This window comes from Ranitomeya imitator, chromosome 3 (assembly GCF_032444005.1).
Source record: "Ranitomeya imitator isolate aRanImi1 chromosome 3, aRanImi1.pri, whole genome shotgun sequence".
Lineage (NCBI taxonomy): Eukaryota > Metazoa > Chordata > Amphibia > Anura > Dendrobatidae > Ranitomeya > Ranitomeya imitator.
In genome coordinates this window covers 260,358,659-260,377,142 of record NC_091284.1, presented here as the reverse complement: position 1 = coordinate 260,377,142, position 18,484 = coordinate 260,358,659, and the positions used below count along the sequence as shown (strand labels likewise).

The 18,484-nt window shown below is 43.4% G+C and overlaps 1 protein-coding gene across 1 annotated transcript in view; it reads right to left on the bottom strand.

Annotated features, from left to right (window-relative positions):
- CYB5R1 (cytochrome b5 reductase 1) overlaps positions 1–18,484 on the bottom strand; it is a 259,271-nt gene that overhangs the window by 101,917 nt on the left and 138,870 nt on the right. Inside the window, exons 5-6 of the mRNA XM_069760121.1 lie at positions 14,467–14,596; positions 7,734–7,817 (exon numbers count right to left, since the gene is read on the bottom strand). Coding sequence (XP_069616222.1) covers positions 7,734–7,817; positions 14,467–14,596 — 214 coding nt within the window. The remainder of the gene's footprint in view (positions 1–7,733; positions 7,818–14,466; positions 14,597–18,484) is intronic.

Genomic DNA, 18,484 nt, shown 5'->3' with positions numbered 1-18,484 from the left:
GCACACGGCGCCGCACTGGTGGGCACTGCGAAGAGACGCTGTAACGTGTGCTGAGTGTGCAGGTTAGCACTGTCGGGCGCTAGATAGCTTCCACCATTCGCGAGCAGTCATCAACACAAAGAATGGGAATGATTAAGGAGCTTTCATCCATCGACAGACATTTATCTACACATGCACGTTAGTAAGTATACACTAGCGCATGGCCAAGCGGCCATGCAAACCTTTTATAGCAGTAGCAGATCGGGACCTAACAGATGGTCCAATAGGAACTGCAACAGGACCTGAACATGTGATCCCTGACCTCCAATGGGAGGTCGTCCCGTGGGCATGCTCAGTATGAGAAAAATAGCAACTTATATGGAAAAATTGCATGGTATCAAATAATCAATCAGCAATCTGTACCCAATAGATTAGAGGACATAAAGACCTATCATCAAATTCATAACACAACACCAAAAAAAAAGATGATACTTGGTCAAGGAATACGGTATCCACATATAGCCACTTTATTAACAATTTATAGTTCATAAAAGCCACAGACAACAAGTGCAGGAAAGGTGATATATAACGCGACATCCGTAAGGATGCTGTAAAAGATAGCAGGAGGCACGTGCCCAGGAGATTAATGTCACCTGAAAATCATGCAATGCTAATATATATAAATATTATTTATTAATTGCCCAAAAGTATACCAAAAAAGAAGGAAACTGATATAATAGCTTAATGACAAACAATTATCGCTGCATGTGGGGGTAAAAAAACTACCCAAGTGCCATAAATCACAGTCCCCAATGTAGCTGTATTCAGCGAATTAATCCCCAATGTCATAGTGACACTAATACAAGAGACTGGTGGTAGAAAAAAATAATAAATAGAGCAGACCATCATATAATAAACCAGACTATTTACCCACCGTAATGCAGAAAGTTACTCCTGGGAACGCGCCTCTGCCCCAATGCGCGTTTCGGAAAAACAACCTTCGTCAGGGGGCCTCATATGGTTCGGACGCCGGGACAGGTGACTCCAGAGGTTTGGCAAAGGTAGACGCCAACCGAAACCTCTGTCTACACTGGGCTCGCTCCAACCTTCGCTCGTTAAAATGGAGGTCTATGCAAGTGGATAAAGTTATTACCTCCTCCAGTGTAGCGGGAATCTCCCTAGTGGCCAAGGCGTCCTTTACATGGTCAGCCAGTCATCTCCAAAACACTGGAATCAGGACTTTATCCAACCACTCCAGCTCAGATGCTATTGTCCGGAAGTGGATGGCAAAATGGCTGACCAAGGACGAACCCTGTGTCAATGCCAACAGTTGAAGCGCCAAATCATGGGTGACGCGAGGTCCCATAAAGACCTGTTTCAGAGTGTCCAGGAACCTTGTAGTACTCTGCACCACATGATCGTCACGCTCCCACAGTGGCGTCACCCACTCCAACACTCTGCCCGACAGAAGGGATATGATAAATCCCACTCTAGCCCATTCCGTGGGAAAACGTGCAGCCAGGAGCTCAAGATGCATAGCGCACTGGCTCACGAATCCCCGACACAGCTTACTGTCTCCAGCAAACTTGTCCGGTAACGGGAGACAAGATAATGTTGGAGCAGGGTTGGCAGTGGACAAACTGGCTGCAGCCACGTTAGCAGCCTGAACAGCGACTGCGGTAACATCTACAGCCAAGGTTGTGCGCTCAAGAGCCGCCAACCTACCCTCCAGCTGCTGGATGTACCATTGTAATCGCTGTTCGTCCGCCATTACTAGCCAGACCCTGGTGCTAATGTAATGTTAGGACTGGTAGAATGCACCAAATAATGATAATAGAGAATATGAGGTGCGTTCGCCGTCCGGGGTCCACCGTGCAGAGATGACACCTGCTGCTGAGTAATGGTTGATGGACGCTTGATCACACGTGGTTTTAAACCTCACCCAGTGTGAATGAAAGTGAACTCTGTTGCTTCACAGAGTCGCCAATATATGCTGCAGTCACAGGGTGCAGCTGAAAGACACTAGTGGGATCCCTATGAATCACCCCCACTAAACTGGTGAATGGACTCACTCTGACCCTCGGTGGCTTTTGAGCCCTTGCCTGAGGACACCCTGAGTCAGATGCTGAGTCCAAGTGGGGATTCCCACCCTATACTGACCGGTTGTCAGGAAAGCGCACTGATAGCACACGGCGCCGCACTGGTGGGCACTGCGAAGAGACGCTGTAACGTGTGCTGAGTGTGCAGGTTAGCACTGTCGGGCGCTAGATAGCTTCCACCATTCACGAGCAGTCATCAACACAAAGAATGGGAATGATTAAGGAGCTTTCATCCATCGACAGACATTTATCTACACATGCACGTTAGTAAGTATACACTAGCGCATGGCCAAGCGGCCATGCAAACCTTTTATAGCAGTAGCAGATCGGGACCTAACAGATGGTCCAATAGGAACTGCAACAGGACCTGAACATGTGATCCCTGACCTCCAATGGGAGGTCGTCCCGTGGGCATGCTCAGTATGAGAAAAATAGCAACTTATATGGAAAAATTGCATGGTATCAAATAATCAATCAGCAATCTGTACCCAATAGATTAGATGACATAAAGACCTATCATCAAATTCATAACACAACACCAAAAAAAAAGATGATACTTGGTCAAGGAATACGGTATCCACATATAGCCACTTTATTAACAATTTATAGTTCATAAAAGCCACAGACAACAAGTGCAGGAAAGGTGATATACAAAGCGACATCCGTAAGGATGCTGTAAAAGATAGCAGGAGGCACGTGCCCAGGAGATTAATGTCACCAGAAAATCATGCAATGCTAATATATATAAATATTACTTATTAATTGCCCAAAAGTATACCAAAAAAGAAGGAAACTGATATAATAGCTTAATGACAAACAATTATCGCTGCATGTGGGGGTAAAAAACTACCCAAGTGCCATAAATCACAGTCCCCAATGTAGCTGTATTCAGCGAATTAATCCCCAATGTCATAGTGACACTAATACAAGAGACTGGTGGTAGAAAAAAATAATAAATAGATCAGACCATCATATAATAAACCAGACTATTTACCCACCGTAATACAGACAGTTACTCCTGGGAACGCGCCTCTGCCCCAATGCGCGTTTCGGAAGAACAACCTTCATCAGGGGGCCTCATAGGGTTTGGACGCCGGGACAGGTGACTCCAGAGGTTTGGCAAAGGTAGGCGCCAACCGAAACTTCTGTCTACACTGGGCTCGCTCCAACCTTCGCTCGTTAAAATGGAGGTCTATGCAAGTGGATAAAGTTATTACCTCCTCCAGTGTAGCGGGAATCTCCCTAGTGGCCAAGGCATCCTTTACATGGTCAGCCAGTCATCTCCAAAACACTGGAATGAGGACTTTATCCAGCCACTCCAGCTCAGATGCTATTGTCTGGAAGTGGACGGCAAAATGGCTGACCAAGGACGAACCTTGTGTCAATGCCAACAGTTGAAGCGCCGAATCATGGGTGACGCGAGGTCCCATAAAGACCTGTTTCAGAGTGTCCAGGAACCTTGTAGTACTCTGCACCACATGATCGTCACGCTCCCACAGTGGCATCACCCACTCCAACACCCTGCCCGACAGAAGGGATATGATAAATCCCACTCTAGCCCATTCCGTGGGAAAACGTGCAGCCAGGAGCTCAAGATGTATAGCGCACTGGCTCATGAATCCCCGACACAGCTTACTGTCTCCAGCAAACTTGTCCGGTAACGGGAGACAAGATAATGTCGGAGCAGGGTTGTGTTGTGAATTCTGCTCTTGGGCTCCCTTCGGTGGTTATGAGTGGTAGGGCTGCTGTCTTTGGATCGCAGCATTTATCAGGTGTGTCCACTTATTGCTGGGCTATTTCTTTTTAGCTAGAAAGGCCTCCTTTGCTAAATCCTGATTTCAGTCTGCGTATGTCTTTTCCCTCTCCTCTCACAGTCAATATTTGTGGGGGGCTGTCTATCCTTTGGGGATTTTCTCTGAGGCAAGATAGTTTTCCCGTTTCTATCTTTAGGGGAAGTTAGTCCTTAGGCTGTGTCGAGGTGTCTAGGGAGTGTTAGGTACATACCACGGCTGCTTCTAGTTGCGGTGCTAAGTTCAGGGTCTCTGGTCAGTACAGGTACCACCTTCTCCAGGGTACGTCACATGCTGCTCCTAGGCCACCAGATCATAACAGGGTTGGCAGTGGACAAACTGGCTGCAGCCACGTTAGCAGCTTGAACAGCGACTGCGGAAACATCCACAGCCAAGGTTGTGCACTCAAGAGCCGCCAACTTACCCTCCAGCTGCTGGATGTACCGTTGTAATCGCTGTTCGTCCGCCATTACTAGCCAGACCCTGGCACTAGTGTAATGTTAGGACTGGTGGAATGCACCAAATAATGATAATAGAGAATATGAGGTGCGTTCACAGTCCGGGGTCCACCGTGCAGAGATGACACCTGCTGCTGAGTAATGGTTGATGGACGCTTGATCACACGTGGGTTTAAACCTCACCCAGTGTGAATGAAAGTGAACTCTGTTGCTTCACAGAGTCGCCAACACACGCTGCACCCTGTTAGCAGTCACAGGGTGCAGCTGAAAGACACTAGTGGGATCCCTCTGAATCACCCCCACTAAACTGGACTCGCTCTGACCCTCGGTGGCTTTTGAGCCCTTTCCTGAGGATGCCCTGAGTCAGATGCTGATTCCAAGCGGGAATTCCCACCCTATACTGACCGGTTGTCAGGAATGCGCAATGATAGCGCACTGCGCTGCAGTGGTGGGCACTGCGAAGAGACGCTGTAACGTGTGCTGAGTGTGCAGGTTAGCACTGTCAGACGCTAGATAGCTTCCACCATTCGCGAGCAGTCATCAACACAAAGAATGGGAATGATTAAGGAGCTTTCATCCATCGACAGACATTCATTTACACACGCACGTCAGTAAGTATACACTAGCGCATGGCCGAGCGGCCATGCAAACCTTTTGTAGCAGTAGCAGATCCGGACCTACCAGATGGTCCAATAGGAACTGCAACAGGACCTGAACATGTGATCCCCGACCTCGACCTCCAATGGGATGTCGTCCCGTGGTCATGGTCAGTATGAGAAAAGCAGCACTTAGTCCCAGAAAGGCCTGCTTGCTGCTGATGAGTACTGGCTACAAAGGCAGAGCCTGGAAAGGCAGCAGTAACCAGTCGCACAACATCAGCGTGAGCCAGACGCTGGGACTGACGTCTCTGCTCAGCAGGTTCCACTGTGGCTGGAGAAGGATGGAAGACTGCAGCGGACATGGTTCGAGATTCCCCCTGTGCAGCGGCGGGAACTTGACACCTAATACTTGGTATACCATGAATGTTATAAAAAGTTAGGATAGTAATACAGCTAGCTGACTGAAAATAATTGCAGGCCTGCCGGTCTGGGAAGCCTACTGATACAAGCAACACACATGAACGAGACCCAACTTGAGTACAAACATTTCCCAAAGTTATTGCCACACGCTACTAAGATTGCACACAGCTGGACTTCTTTTCACTAAGCAAATGACTTATAAATGTAATTGCTTGCATCAGAATTTTTTAGGGGCTTCATTGCAAAAGAGGTAAATACATCTGCACATGCCAATTTTTAGTTATTTGATCCCATAAATTTATGTGTCACGGTCCATTATTGGCTCTGGCGCCACACTGTTTTAAAGGTAGCTTTTTTCCTTTCAGGACCATCGGGAGTTGGTATTGGTTTTTCCCCCGCTGACAATCTGGTGTAGCTGTGGTGCTGCTGGGTCAGCTGGTGTGAGTGGTGGCCACTCCAGTCATCCTTTGGGTGGTTGCCTGATGCATCGGCTGACTGTTGGTGGTAGAGTTTATTTGGAGACCAGCCGATGTGTGAGGAGCTCTTTGGTGCCAGCATGTATCAGTTGTTTGAGGTCCTGGTGTAGTATCCTATGCTGAGTGAAGTTTGGAGCATGGCTTCAGTGTCATCTGCTGTTCGGAGCTTGGTAGCTGAGTATGGACGCTGTGGTGTTTTTTTCACTTTTGTGTTTGTCACTATCCCCTGTGTGGTACCATTTGCAGTGGTGAGGCTAGCGCTCCTTGCTGGCCAGTGCACTAGCCAGGGCAGTGTGAGGTGACAACTGGAGATGTCGTTCCTGAAGGCATTGGGGGAAAGGACCCAATTAGGGCATTAGAGAAGTGCAGGAACAGGCTCAGGTTTGAGCAGGAGGTGACCATTCCTTCATTTCCCTATTGATAGGGCCTTCCTCCCCCTTTTTCAATCCGGTTGCAAGTTTGTTGTGCCGTCCACTTACTGACCCTCGTTGGGTCACAATACGTATCATTACATTATGCCTATAATTTCCTCTCTTCACTTCATGGACATGGACTATTTAGTGCTGATGCACCACACAGAAATTGGATTACAAAAATATTTAAACATGGATTGCAAAATTGGTAAAAAGCCAAGAGGGGGGTGAATACTTCCACAAGCCACTGTATATACCACTATCTCTATATTCATTCTATTCATTAATAGAATTTAATGGCCACATTTATCAATATACCGTATGTGCATTTTTTTAAATTAAAACTGGAGTGGAAAGTGGGCATGGCCTGCTGATTGGTCATGATTTGGACACATTTATGAATGCAACTTTTTTAAATTGTCACCAAACTTTTGTGCTATTTCATTATTCATAAAGAATAAAAAACACATTACTATACATATTTAAAAATGTGACATATATTATCTTACTGATGCCATTTTTAAACAGTTGGAATTTATAATTCAACTAGATGGTGGCCCAATTCTAAAGCATCGGGTATTCTAGAATATGCATGTACACGTAGTATATTGCCCAGCCATGTAGTATATTGCCCAGCCACGTAGTATATTGCCCAGCCACGTAGTATATTGTACAGCGACGGAGTATACAGCACAGAGCCATGCAGTATACAGACTTAAAATAAAAAATAAACATATACTCACTCTCCGTTGAAGTCCTGGCCCTGTGTGTGGTGCACGCGGCAGCTTCCGGTCCCAGGGTTGGTATGGGCGCAGGACCTGTGATGACGTCACGGTCACATGACCGTGACATCATGGCAGGTCTTTCTCGCAGGACTTGTGATGACGTTGCGGTCACATAACTGTGACGTCATGGCAGATCCTTGTCGCATACCATCCTTGCCACCGGAACCTGACGCTTGCATGGAGCGGTTACCGGAGCGTCGCGAGGAGCGGGAAAGGTGCCGGAATGTGAGTATATAATGATTTTTTAAATTATTTTTATTATTTTTAACATTAGATCTTTTTACAATTGAGGCCGCATATTCAGCTTCAATAGTAAAAAAGTTGGTCACACAGGGTTAATAGCAGCGTTAATGGAGTGCGTTACACCACGGCATAACGCGGTCCATTAGCGCTGCCATTAACCCTGTGTGAGCGCTGACTGGAGGAAAGTACGGAGCGGGCACTGACTGCGGGGACTCCGGGGAGGAAGGAGCGGCCATGTTGCCACCGGACTGCGCCCTTCGCTGATTCGTCGTGGCAATGGTCGTGGGCGTTTTGCCACGACCAATCAGCGACTTGGATTCCATGACAGACAGAGGCCGCGACCAATGAATATCCAGGACAGACAGGAAGAGGGAAGTGACCCTTAGACAATTATATAGTAGATGTTGCTTACAGAAAAACTTACTACATTATCACTGCATATGAAAAATTCTCCCTAATGTGTTTACATACCTGTTCCACCTGCTATCATTCCAACCTGACGGGCAAATTTTTTCTCAGCTACTGATCTCTTGTTTGGTTGAACAGCAAAGTAACCTCATAAAAAGAAGCACAAAAAAGTCACATATTTAATTAAAGTATAATATTAATATGGGTCTCTAGATTTTCTGATATAACTGTGCTCCTTGAGACTTGGGTTTGGTACGGCCATCTACCATTGCCAATGCATTGTATTATTCCTGCCAGCTAAATAGGTATGATGTTTTACAACCTAACATTTTGTCCCTAATTTATTATGATGTTTTTGCCAGTTTTCTGGGTTTAAAAATCCTTAAAATTTCTTACATTGTTTGTGTAACTTGGATTTGCACAAAAGGTTTGTAACTTTTGGCGACTGCCATCAAACCAAAATGGTACGGTAGTCTGGATGGATCAGGTGAACCAAGAACCTAGTTTTTGGTTTACTTTGTCTCATTAGGGAGTTACATCCCCCCGTCCATTTTGATTGTATACAGGTGGGTACTGTGAGTGCTACTGTCTGGAGTGCTTTGGTATGAAGACTGTGCTCTCTCACTTACAGTGATGTTCCTACTGTTGATGGATTTCCGCAGTGGAAGAAGCTGCGACTGTTCTAGATCTTGCATTGGACATCAAAATTTACAATGATGCCAGGCAAGTCTTGCATACAAGTTGGTTTTAGTTTCAGCTGCTATTAGTTGCAACTAATGTTTATATGGTTATGGACTAATTTTTTGACTACTAGTATCGTCCTATTGACATTGCATAATTGGTTAGTTAAGTATTGATCGGAGATTTTTTTTTTTTTATCACTGTCATCATTATTTACGCCAATTTATGCCAGAAAAGTGGTGTAAATTGCTGAATTACATATGTTACTGTGGTGCACGGCAGCTGAAATATGCACCAAAAACGCTAAGAGGTGTACATACAGCTGTGTGAAAAAAGTGTTTGCCCCCTTCCTTGTTTCCTATTGTTTTGCATGTTTGTTACACTTAAAAGTCTCAGGTCACTAAACAAATTTAAATATTTGACAAAAATAGCACAAGTAAACGCAAAATGCAGTTTTTAAATGAAGGACTTTATTATTAAGGGAAAAAGAAATCCAAACCAAATTCCCTAGTCACACCGATGACCGATTACTTCCACACCTGTTCTCAATCAAGAAATCACTTAAATAAGACCTGCCAGACAAAGTGAAGTAGACCAAAAGGTCCTAAAAGTCTAGACATCATGCCACAATCCAAAGAAATTATGGAACAAATGAGAAACAAAGTAATTGAGATCTGTCAGTCTGGAAAAGGTTATAAAGACATTTATAAAAAGTTTTGGGACTCCAGCAAACCACAGTGAGAACCATTATCCACAAATGGTGAAAACAAGGAATAGTGGTGAACCTTCCCAGGAGTGACAGGCCAACCAAAATTACCCCAACAGTGTAGCAATGACTCATCCAAGAGGTAACAAAAGACCCCACAACATACAAAGAACTACAGGCCTCATTTGCCTCAGTTAAGGTCAGTCTTCATGACTTCACCATAGGAAAGATCCTAGGTAAAAATGGCCTGCATGGCAGAGCTCCAAGACAAAAACCACTACTGAGCAATAATAGCACAAAGGCCCATCTTGGTTTTGTTAGAAAACATCTTCATGATCCATAAGACATTTGGGAGAATACTCTATGGACTGACGAGACAAAAGTTTAACTTTTTGGAAGCTGTTTGTCCCATTGCATCTGGCATAGAAGGAATAAAGAATTTCAGAAAAGGAACATCCTACCAACAATAAAATATGGTGGTAGTAGATTGATGGTCTAGGGCTGTTTTGCTGTTTCAAGACCTGGAATACCTGCTGTGGTAAATGGAACCATGAATTTTAATGTCTACCAAAAAATCCTGAAGGAGAATGTCTGTCCATCTATTCGTGACCTCAAGCTGAAGCACACTTGGGTTATTCAGCAGTACAATGATGCAGAACACACCAGCAAGTCCACCTCTGAATGGCTTCAGAAAAACAAAATTCAGACTTTGGAGTGGCCTAGTCAAAGTCCTTACCTTAATCCGATTGAGATGCTGTGACCTTAAAAAGGTTATGCATGATCAGAAACCATCTAATGTGGCTCAATGGCAACAATTCTGCAAAGATGAGTGGTCCAAAATTCCTCCAGAGAATTGTAAAAGACTTATGACTAGTTATGCAAATGCTTGATTGCAGTTGATGCTGTTAAGGGTGGTCCAACCAGTTATTAGGTTTTGGAAGCAATCACTTTTCACACAGGGCCCTGTAGGTTTGAAATTCTTTTTCCCTTATTAAAAAAGGCGTTAAAAACTGCATTTTGTGTTTACTTGGGTTATCTTTGTCTAATATTTAAATTTGTTTGCTGATCTGAAACATTTAAGTGTGACAAACATGCAAAAGAATAGGAAATCAGGAAGGGGCAAAGACTTTTTCATACAACTGTATTTTAAGGAATGTGATGCATCTTACTTCAGAACACTCTTCATCAAGACTGGTGTACAAATCACAAGTTTTGATAATTAGGGGTACATACAGTACAGACCAAAAGTTTGGACACACCTTCTCATTTAAAGATTTTTTTGCATTTTCATGACTATGAAAATTGGAAATTCACACTGAGGGCATCAAAACTATGAATTAACACATGTGGAATTATATACTTAACAAAAAAGTGTGAAACAACTGAAATTATGTCTTATATTCTACGTTCTTCAAAGTAGCCAACTTTTGCTTTGATGACTGCTTTGCACACTCTTGGCATTCTCTTGATGAGCTTCAAGAGGTAGTCACCGGGAATGGTCTTACAACAATCTTGAAGGAGTTCCCAGAGATGCTTAGCACTTGTTGGTTCTTTTGCCCTCACTCTGCGGTCCAGCTCACCCCAAACCATCTCGATTGGGTTCAGGTCTGGTGACTGTGGAGGCCAGGTCATCTGGCGTAGCACCCCATCACTCTCCTTCTTGGTCAAATAGCCCTTACACAGCCTCGTGGTGTGTTTGGGGTCACTGTCCTGTTGAAAAATAAATGATTGTCCAACTAAAGGCAAACCGGATGGAATAGCATGCCGCGGCAAGATGCTGTGGTAGCCATGCTGGTTCAGTATGCCTTCAATTTTGAATAAATCCCCAACGGTGTCACCAGCAAAGCACCCCCACACCATCACACCTCCTTCTCCATGCTTCACGGTGGGAACCAGGCATGTAGAGTCCATCCGTTCACCTTTTCTGCGTCACACAAAGACACGGTGGTTGGAACCAAAGATCTCAAATTTGGAATCATCAGACCAAAGCACAGATTTCCACTAGTCTTATGTCCATTCCTTGTGTTCTTTAGCCCAAACAAGTCTCTTCTGCTTGTTGCCTGTCCTTGGCAGTGGTTTCCTAGTAGCTATTTTACCATGAAGGCCTGCTGCACAAAGTCTCCTCTTAACAGTTGTTGTAGAGATGTTTCTGCTGCTAGAACTCTGTGTGGCATTGACCTGGTCTCTAATCTGAGCTGCTGTTAACCTGCGATTTCTGAGGCTGGTGACTCGGATAAACTTATCCTCAGAAGCAGAGGTGACTCTTGGTCTTCCTTTCCTGAAGCGGTCCTCATGTGAGCCAGTTTCTTTGTAGCGCTTGATGGTTTTTGCAACTGCACTTGGGGACACTTTCAAAGTTTTCCCAATTTTTTGGACTGACTGACCTTCATTTCTTAAAGTAATGATGGCCACTCGTTTTTCTTTAATTAGCTGCTTTTCTCTTGCCATAATACAAATTCTAACAGTCTATTCAGTAACACTATCAGCTACCTCTTGAATCTCATCAAGAGAATGCCAAGAGTGTGCAAAGCAGTCATCAAAGTAAAAGTTGGCTACTTTGAGGAATCTAGAATATAAGACATAATTTCAGTTGTTTCACACTTTTTTGTTAAGTATATAATTCCACATGTGTTAATTCATAGTTTTGATGCCTTCAGTGTGAATGTAGAATTTTAATAGTCATGAAAATACAGAAAAATCTTTAAATGAGAAGGTGTGTCCAAACTTTTGGTCTGTACTGTATTTATGGGTGCTTATGTAAAGTTCAAACATGGTGAATTTGGTGCAGGTTTTCATTGAAAATTTCTTACTAAAAAATGTTGTAAAACAAAGTTTGGGATGCAAAGGAGTATGAAGAACAGATCTGGAGATTTGCCACTACAGTGAGGAAGAATGCAGCCAGCACTTCCCAAAGGATGGGAACCTGAAGTACTTTTAAATTAAGAAGTGCAACTAAATCATGTCCTCAACACATTTATTGAAATAAAAATAAAGTTTACAATTCCTTTAAGGGGAGCCTGTCACTACTTTTTAGCTCTATCAGCTAAAAATATCATTTACTTGCTTGTCAGGTATGCATTCCACATCTACAGGTCCTTCTCAAAAAATTAGCATATAGTGTTAAATTTCATTATTTACCATAATGTAATGATTACAATTAAACTTTCATATATTATAGATTCATTATCCACCAACTGAAATTTGTCAGGTCTTTTATTGTTTTAATACTGATGATTTTGGCATACAACTCCTGATAACCCAAAAAACCTGTCTCAATAAATTAGCATATCAAGAAAAGGTTCTCTAAACGACCTATTACCCTAATCTTCTGAATCAACTAATTAACTCTAAACACATGCAAAAGATACCTGAGGCTTTTATAAACTCCCTGCCTGGTTCATTACTCAAAACCCCCATCATGGGTAAGACTAGCGACCTGACAGATGTCAAGAAGGCCATCATTGACACCCTCAAGCAAGAGGGTAAGACCCAGAAAGAAATTTCTCAACAAATAGGCTGTTCCCAGAGTGCTGTATCAAGGCACCTCAATGGTAAGTCTGTTGGAAGGAAACAATGTGGCAGAAAACGCTGTACAACGAGAAGAGGAGACCGGACCCTGAGGAAGATTGTGGAGAAGGACCGATTCCAGACCTTGGGGAACCTGAGGAAGCAGTGGACTGAGTCTGGTGTGGAAACATCCAGAGCCACCGTGCACAGGCGTGTGCAGGAAATGGGCTACAGGTGCCGCATTCCCCAGGTAAAGCCACTTTTGAGCTACAGAGAAGCAGCACTGGACTGTTGCCAAGTGGTCCCAAGTACTTTTTTCTGATGAAAGCAAATTTTGCATGTCATTCGGAAATCAAGGTGCCAGAGTCTGGAGGAAGACTGGGGAGAAGGAAATGCCAAAATGCCTGAAGTCCAGTGTCAAGTACCCACAGTCAGTGATGGTGTGGGGTGCCATGTCAGCTGCTGGTGTTGGTCCACTGTGTTTCATCAAGGGCAGGGTCAATGCAGCTAGCTATCAGGAGATTTTGGAGCACTTCATGCTTCCATCGGCTGAAATGCTTTATGGAGATGAAGATTTCATTTTTCAGCACGACCTGGCACCTGCTCACAGTGCCAAAACCACTGGTAAATGGTTTACTGACCATGGTATTACTGTGCTCAATTGGCCTGCCAACTCTCCTGACCTGAACCCCATAGAGAATCTGTGGGATATTGTGAAGAGAAAGTTGAGAGACGCAAGACCCAACACTCTGGATGAGCTTAAGGCCGCTATTGAAGCATCCTGGGCCTCCATAACATCTCAGCAGTGTCACAGGCTGATTGCCTCCATGCCACGCCGCATTGAAGCAGTCATTTCTGCCAAAGGATTCCCGACCAAGTATTGAGTGCATAACTGAACATTATTATTTGTTGGTTTTTTTGTTTGTTATTAAAAAACACTTTTATTTGATTGGATGGGTGAAATATGCTAATTTATTGAGACAGGTTTTTTGGGTTATCAGGAGTTGTATGCCAAAATCATCAGTATTAAAACAATAAAAGACCTGACAAATTTCAGTTGGTGGATAATGAATCTATAATATATGAAAGTTTAATTGTAATCATTACATTATGGTAAATAATGAAATTTAACACTATATGCTAATTTTTTGAGAAGGACCTGTACATTTGAAACTCCCCGACACCCCATGCATCACCCATAAAACCTTTTTAATTTGTCCCGCGCTGTATGTTAATCTGTTCAGTCTGGTCTGATGGGCGTTGCCTCTGTTCCCTCACTCCACCCCTCCACGGTTTGCTGTACGCATTCTTCGCCGTGAATCTCGCAGAGCGTGTACAGACTTTGCGCGTGCGCATTGCAATGTGACCTCGCGTGTGCGCAGTATGCTTTGCGCAATTGCAGACAAAGCCGAAAAGCAGTATGGTGTATGCGCCACTACTGCGCTGTACTGCTGGCTTTGCCTTCCTTTGGGCAAGCATACTGTGCACGCGTGAGGTCACATTGCAATGCGCACGCGCAAAATCTATACGCGCTCTGCGAGATTCACGGCAAAGAATGCGTACAGCAAGCCGAGGAGGGGTGGAGTGAGGGAACAGAGGGAACGCCCATCGGACCGGACTGAACAGATTAACATACAGCGGGGGACAAATGAAAAAAGTTTTCATGGGTGATGCATGGGGTGTCGGGGGGTTTCAAATGAAGATGTGGAATGCATACCTGACAAGCAATTAAATGATATTTTTAGCTGATAGAGCAAAAAAGTGGTGATGGTTCCCTTTAATAAAAATAAAACATTGCTTTATACATCTGCATGATTTTTTATGCATGAGACAAATCACAGTTTAAAATAGTATTTAGTTTAGTTTTCTTTTCACAAGTACCGTAATGAAGAAGTCCAATACCTTTTCCTTCGTACGTAAAAAGTCCTTTTGGACCTTGGAATTCAACAGCTTCTCCTATAGAGAGATTGTCTAGATACTGGGACATCTTTCCTCCTTCTGGAAATTCTGGATTTTGATCTTTGAAGTAGACCTTTAGTAAAAATAAAAAGTTAACTGGAAACATGCAGTTTGGTTTAATGTTTTCTACTATATTTTTAATTTGTATATATATACACATACACAAACTACATTTTGTTAGCTTCACCTTCCCAATTCAAAACTGCTCAGCAATGATTAAAAAATGTATGATTATTGCCCAATATATGTAATAAAAATAATATGTGTGCAGCTCATCCCGTTACCTTCCGGGTTCCGCAAGGTTCAGTCCTGGCCTCCCTCTTCTCCCTATATGCTGTCCCTATTGGACAAACCATTAGCATATTTGATTTTAAGTACCATCTATACACCAATGACACCCAATCATACTCCTCTTTTTATTGACATTACCTCCAACCTAATTCAAAATACCAGGGATTGTCTTTTGATTGTCTCTAAAATCACGTTCTCCCTTTATCTTAAGCTGAATATCTCCAAAACAGAACTTCTTTTGCTTCTTCTCTATAATAATCTCACTATGCATATTGCAATTTCATGGGGTGATTTGACCATTATTCCAAAGCAGCACACTCACTGTCTTGGGGTCATATTTGACACATAACTTTCCTTTATCCTTATATTCAATCACTCACTCATGTCACCTGCACCTTAACCATCTGTCAGGAACAATGCCTTTACTAACAAGTTCAGGTCAATGCACCTGTTAGGCACAGGCTAGAACAATACCCATAATATCTAATTTTCTCAATGTCAGTGCTTTAAAAGTGATCAGTGACCTTCATACGGAGGTAATAAAAGAGAGTACACATAATCAGGTGCATAAAAAAACCCCATTTACTTACCATAAAAGTAATAACTCTGAAAGTACACACATTTCACAATTCCTGCCAAATAGCCCCCAGTTTTCAATGCATAGCTATTATTAAAAAGTAAATATTGGGGAAAAAGCTTAACTTTAAGGTACCTAAAATGGTATTAGACACATATTCATTCAGAATTAGATGTTAAAGGATCACCAGTAAAGACACATTTGCAGAGCAAAGAGCAAGCATTGCACATCATTTTTGCATGTGTCAGGCAGTTTGCATTATGACATTTGTAACATTCATAATTAGAAAGCCTTCTGTGTTCACTTTCCATGGTGCAGGTGGTGCATCTCAATATTTTGGGAGGTGGTGGAGGTGGTCGATCTTAACTTTCATCTTCTGGGCGGAATCTTTTGAGCCGAACTTGAAGGCTAGATGGGATACCGATAGTTTTCATACTTCTCCTGGGTGGCTCTTCAAGCACTAGTTCATGGGCCAATTTATTGAGATAGGCTCTTCTACGGTGTGGTGCAAGCTGGTTTTCAAGGTAAATCACTTGTGAATTTATACCACCTAAATTCAACATCTTGAAAAATATGACCATTGGACAGTGCCGGGAGTTTCTGCTGACGCTGAAAATTGAGCACTTCTGATCAGCTTTATCAACACCCTTTGCAACAACTTTGGTTGCATTATAAAATGTAATTATTTCCGTTTTTGTCTGTGCTTCAGAACAGGATCCATGGCATCATCATCATCATGAAGCGTTGAGACAAGAATTACATTTTTCTTTTTGCGCACTAAATAAGAAACCAAAACCTTTCCATTACTGAATGCAAACATACTGCTGTATCGTCATCATCCATATAAAGGGCACTTCTGAATCTGCGCTCCCTGGACCACATGCTGGTACGCATGCGGACCCAGTAGTGGGCGCCTCCGGAAATGCATTGTGATATGACGCTTGCGCAATATCCAGGGAGCATCCACTGAGGAGAAAATCCCTAGAGCAAGTATGCCAAGTCATGATGAGGGGATAAAGAGGTGTTAGAGGACGTCGAGGTACAGTTGAACCCTAAATATAAATGCTGACTCGACATTAAAAATATTTAAAGGTGAAAAGTGCATAAAACGGTGCAGGAAAATAAATCCATATTGAAAATATTAAACAAGGTGCCAGTGCTTACTGTCATATGATACTGATAAAGTAATAACGTGAACAAGTGCAATTGTATTAGTTAAAGTATCAGAACAATGAAGGTACATAAAATTTCTTAAAACCATGCAAAGATTGGACCTAATGAAACCCCAATGGCTTAATAGAATTATAGACATAATCCGTGAATCCACATTACGAGTGCTTTAATATGGAAATTACAAAGAATAATGAGAAATTAAATTAATATTAAAATTAATAAATGAAGTACCAGTGCTTAATACCATATAATAATAATGGAATAAGAATAAAGTGAACAAGAGCAAAGTTTATTTAATTAAAGTGCCAAGCCAAAGAGCACGTATAGATTGAGTGAATCTTGTAAATTTAGACCACGAAATATTAAGGCCTAATCTTAACGTGAACGGATACAAAGATTAATTATAAAATTTAAATATATGTGCCAAGCAACAGCCTTAATTATATTGGCATATATCAACACCCAGAGGTGAGTTATGTGGGTAGCCAGACCCACTCATCTCTCATAGCTACCCACAACCCGGTCCCAGGTGCACCAAATGGACCTCTTAGTGCTTACGTGCACTAATGAAGATACACCGGGTTACATCACAGAATGCAGCCATCTCTGTGACACATACTTCCCATCGACTACACGGCCATTAGCCTCCTTACATACCTCCCCCACTGCCTAAAGTCTTGGGTCTCGGCACTTTCTATTACCAGAGAAGGGATTCTTGAGAGGGCATCGGCATTACCATGTAGCTTTCCCACTCTGTGTTCTACATGGAAGTTGAAATCTTGCAGGGCTAAAAACCAACGGGTGATCCTAGCATTTTTCCCCTGTTTACCTCATCCATCTGAGTGGGGCACGATCGGATACCAACTTAAACGTACATCCTACCAGATAGTACAGTAATGTGTCCACTGCACACTTTATGGCCAAGCACTCCTTCTCTACGACCGAGTAATTCCTCTCACATGAGGATATCTTTCTACTCAGGTAGAGAACAGGGTGCTCCTCCCCATGTATCTCCTGGGAAAGGACTGCTCCTACCACGACATGTGAGGCATCTGTTTGGATAATAAACTCTTTCATAAATTCAGGGGCTACCAGAATCGGTTGCTTGAATTTCTTCCAGAATTTCTTGAAAGGCCGTCTCTGGTTCTTCAGACCATTTGACCATTACCAATTTGGTACCCTTAAGGAGGTCAGTCAGGGGCGTGGCCATCATGGCAAAGTTTGGGATGAACCTCCTGTAGTATCCCACGATCTCAAGAAAGGCTTTAACTTGCTTTTGGGCAGCGGTCTTGGCCATGTTTATGTCATGGTTTACTCTGCTCTCAGGTCAGGTAGTTGCAGGGTTAACTCGAATGGCCTCTTTCTGGGTCCTGGGAGGCCTTTTATAGCCTCACTGTGAGATCAATCTTTGTCGTTTATACTCTGACCCTTGGCTGAGTGTGTCTGACCCTGGTGTGCCACTGCTTTGTGCAAGTACTAAAGTCTGTCTGTTTGGTTTCTGATCTGGTCCTGTCCCTGTTGTTTCCTGCCTGCTGTTTCTGTACCATCTATTGCCCGTTCTGGTTTTCTAATCTCTTGCTACGTCCTGACTATTCTTCTGACTGCCCCTGTGTACTGTGCCGCCCTCTCCGTGTATGACCCCCGCCTGTCCAACCTGAGTTCCCCTCTCCTCTACTTCAGATTCCCTGTAAAATCCTGCACTCATCTCCAGCAGCAGGACGCTAAGCTCCGCCCCTTTGGTCACATGATCGTAGGTCCTTCTGGTCTCTACCATACTCAGCACGCTGCTCAGGTCCCATCTGTCTGAGTTTTCCTTGTGGTATCTGACCCCGGGCTCTCCCGCAGTGTGGGTGAGTCACCCTATTCAGCAGTGGCAGTGCGCCGGTACTGACAGGATCCTGACAGTTTGAATTGCCTCCA